The 3,847-nt window shown below is 36.6% G+C and overlaps 1 protein-coding gene across 1 annotated transcript in view; it reads left to right on the plus strand.

Annotated features, from left to right (window-relative positions):
- Window positions 1-1,826: 1,826 nt before the first annotated feature.
- LOC118342475 (general transcription and DNA repair factor IIH subunit TFB2-like) overlaps window positions 1,827-3,847 on the plus strand; it is a 3,074-nt gene continuing 1,053 nt past the window's right edge. The window contains exons 1-3 of the mRNA XM_035681028.1: window positions 1,827-2,010; window positions 2,310-2,428; window positions 3,022-3,126. Of these exons, the coding sequence (XP_035536921.1) occupies window positions 1,960-2,010; window positions 2,310-2,428; window positions 3,022-3,126 (275 nt within the window). The 5' untranslated portion in view covers window positions 1,827-1,959. The remainder of the gene's footprint in view (window positions 2,011-2,309; window positions 2,429-3,021; window positions 3,127-3,847) is intronic.

The raw sequence follows: 3,847 nt of genomic DNA on the forward strand, positions 1-3,847 counted from the left end.
CTGGCAATAAATCTGATTCTGATGCTGATGCTCTTAAAATAAGGAAAATAATCAAATTCCTCTGCTGGGATATTATGCAAGCCATTGTTGCAACTTGTTACTGGTTAAAACGAGCTCAGTATTAGCTGTGATATCTTATTAAGACAAAGTTAGATATAATTTAAAACCAGATTACTTTTCAAATGTTTCTTTTTAGACAAACAAGAAACAAGAAACAAGGCTTTTTGACTTCTTTTAGATTCCTTATTTGAATATATTTGTGCATCCTTTTGTATGGCTGTAGCTTAGGAGGTAGAGCGGGTTGTCCACTAATCAGAATGTTGGTGATTCAAACCCTGGTTCCTTCTTCTGCATGCTGAAGCGCATTTGAGTAAGATACTGAACACCAAATTATTCCCGATGCTGTGTCATCAGTGTATGAATGTGACATATAGTGTAAAGCACTTAAATGGTCAGGAGACTAGTAAGGTGCTTTATAAATGCAGTCCATTTACATGTATTTGTTGAAATATTTAAAAAACAAATACATAAAAAAACAAACAAAGGTGATATCATCCAGCTTCATCAAATTACAGCTGATCATGAAAAGACATCTCTTCTTTCTCATACAGTAAAGACTGGACGCCTTTGTAGACGAGCTGGCAAATCAGCTTTTCACTTTCACTGGGTGAAATATACCACCTTTATTCATGACTGAGGAAAGCAATGTAATGAATGACTCACAGTCTGGTTCTGAGCATTCACAGATGAATTAATTTGCATTTAATGGCCAAATGGTTTGTATATAATAATTCTGTCTGTAAGTCAAAAAACAGCATTCCTCTGTATTGTGTTGACTGCTAATCCAGACAACTCTGGAAAAGAAGGCTTGTACATGACAAGACTCAAGAATTAAAGGCTAAATGCTTTAAATTGCCAAAAGAGAGTGTTGATGGCAACATTGAGATGTAGTAAAGCATTCCAGTAATCATTCAAAGAGATGAGAATAGGCAATGTATGGGACCGTTATTGTAGCAAATTATTTACAAATAGAGAGTTGTGTAACTGTATTTCAATCCATGTGTGCGTAATCAGATTTATAAATGTGTACTGAGATCTGTGAATGTGTACAGGATTCTGAAAATGTGTGTTCGGAATCTTTGTGTTGGTAATCAGATTTGTAAATGTGTAAACAATCTGTTTTCAGATTTGCAAATGTAATGGGATTTGTAAATATGTAGACAAAGCTTCTCAATTGGCTCTTTTGACATGTGACTTTTGCAGTTACATAACTCTCCACTAACATTTTTAAATAGTTTGAGACAGGTCCAGTGAAAAGACAGTGCTGTTTGTGTTAAGGTGGTTGCAGTGTTTGGCAGTAAGGCATTACTATTAATAATATTACTAAATGTTACCAAAAAAATAAATACTGGATTTTTTATTTATTTATTTATTTATTTATTTATTTATGTAATTATTTACAAGATTAGATGATGTGAAACTATATAAAAGTTTTTTTATTTTTTATTTTTTTATTTTGTCACTTCACTCTTTACGTTATCACTCCTCTTTTCATTCTCTGATTAGTGATAGCATTTATTGATTAGACTGGATTCGCTTTAGGTGTGAGTATTACACACCACAAATTCCCATTTAAACTGTATAATTTTTAGTCTTAAATATAGTGATGAACACTTCTATTTATTCAGGTCATAAATTCCAGCCCACGCGTTCTAGTCTCCGTCCAGCAGACGGCAGTACTGCCGTTCAAGTTGCTCAGCGACCGCCATTAAAGATACTGAAGAGCACAAGACCAATAAGGATCCTCGTAGTGAGGTCATGTGAGCTGAAAATATGGCCGTTTAGCGACAGGGAACTGCCGAATGACAACAATGCCGTTTATTGTAGTATAACATAACTTTAAAGTCGGGAATTAGTCGAAATTTTATATTCATCTTCACGGTAAAGTCTTCCTTTTATATGATTACGCTAATAAGATTATTTCAGGATCTTTACCCTCTTGGCTTTATTGTGAGTGACTGTCATGAATGTAACACATCATTTCAGAATAAGCTGTTGCTACAGTCAAATAAAGTTATATGCTGAATATACCTATTCCGAATTTATGGGTGGAGTCACAAAATACATATGCCGTAGTCACTTGTTATTAGATCACTAACCAAAGCAATAATAATCACTACATTTTTAAAGGGGATATGGTGCAACGTTCTGCTTTCGTGGGTGTAAAGGATGTTATCAGGAGGACCTAACGTTACTTGTGCAGTTTACAGTGACGGTGCATTCAATGACATTCCTCTTTATTTTGATAGACAATGAAGCTGCGGGTCCAGCTGCAGTGTAAGAACTTACATGAATATCTGAGAGAGCTGAGTCCTGAGATTCTGGACAGACTGTACAACCATCCAGCAACATGTCTGGCTGTCTACAGGTATGATGGCTGAAAGTGGTTCATAATCTGGGGTCCAGGTACCCCCAGGGGTCCTTGTGCCCAGAAAATGGTTAATTTCACTATTTTTCATTGACTGTAAGTTATCCCAATGAGAGAATTTATACAATTAACTATTCTGTTCACAGGATTCACACTCTTCACTGTTAATCTTTCAATCCACAGTACAGACAGCTAGGGAATAACAAAATGTGATCAGGTGGGGATCCCTGAGACTACATCATATCAAATACGGGTCCGTGTATCAATTTGTAAAATTTGCTTCGCTACAGCAGCTATCATTCAAATCAACAAGTTGGAGTAACATTGCCCAGAGTTCTTCCTGTTTTGACCTGCATTTTATTTTATTTGTTCTATTGTTTTTGTTTTTATTTTTATTTTTATTGTTCTCCCTGTGTAAGTCCTGATTTTTAGAGCCTGGAGCACTTTTATCCTTTATCATGTTTGTCTGAGTTGTTTGTTGTCTTTATATTTGTGTCAAGAGGAATGCCTTGTCTTTTACTGCAACCAAATACAGGTACAAATAAAGGAAACTTGTGAATTGCGTTGTGTAATTTGTGTTTGATGTTCTACAGGGAACTGCCCTCTCTGGCCAAGAATTATGTGATGCGTATGCTGTTCCTGGATCAGCCTCTCCCCCAGGCAGCAGTGGCATTATGGGTGAAAAAAGACAGTCAGAAGTGAGTCCCTTGCTTTGTCATGTCACTATTATGCTAGTAAGAGCATTGTAAGTGGGGTGAACTACTTTGATTGCCTGTACCACTGTGTAACATTTCCCTTACTGACCTGCTACTAGGGAGTTTTATTTATGCACATACATTTTGTTTCATCGACATCCATATGATGATATCTAAAGATCTCCGTAATGAATGCAGCCTGGTGCTCTCTTTTGACTGTGGGAGTCACCAGACTACTTTGACCAAATTAATGTAACCGATATTGTAAAATTTTTATTTTATAATGGTACTGACGGATAAACCATATTTACTGGGAACAGGTATGTTTGCTGGTTCAATGTAAAGGTCAGTGTAGAGATGCTTCATCTCATATACCAGATCAGTATCGGTGCTGACACTGACCTTATTATATGGATCAGGTGTCGGCCATAACATGAACCAGGGTTGGCACAGGTTTGGAAAGTGCTTGGATTTACTGAGAAATAAAGAGGTCCTTAATGTGCTTGGATTTAATCTACTGGAATATCTGCGATTTAGCCATGTGCGCCGCATCATCTCAGAATTGACCTATGGTACTTTTTTTTATATACATCTGGAGTGCTGGACAGTTAGTTAGATTGTTACACAGAACCATCTGGAAAGTCGTTGTTGGAAACTGGAAAAGGGCAGGCACTTTTATCTGTCTATCACCATCTATTACGGCCGAACTTCAACTAATCAGATC

Source organism: Morone saxatilis, unplaced genomic scaffold (genome assembly GCF_004916995.1).
Source record: "Morone saxatilis isolate NCDOM2014 unplaced genomic scaffold, NCSU_SB_2.0 Contig9, whole genome shotgun sequence".
In the NCBI taxonomy this organism is placed as follows: Eukaryota; Metazoa; Chordata; class Actinopteri; family Moronidae; genus Morone; species Morone saxatilis.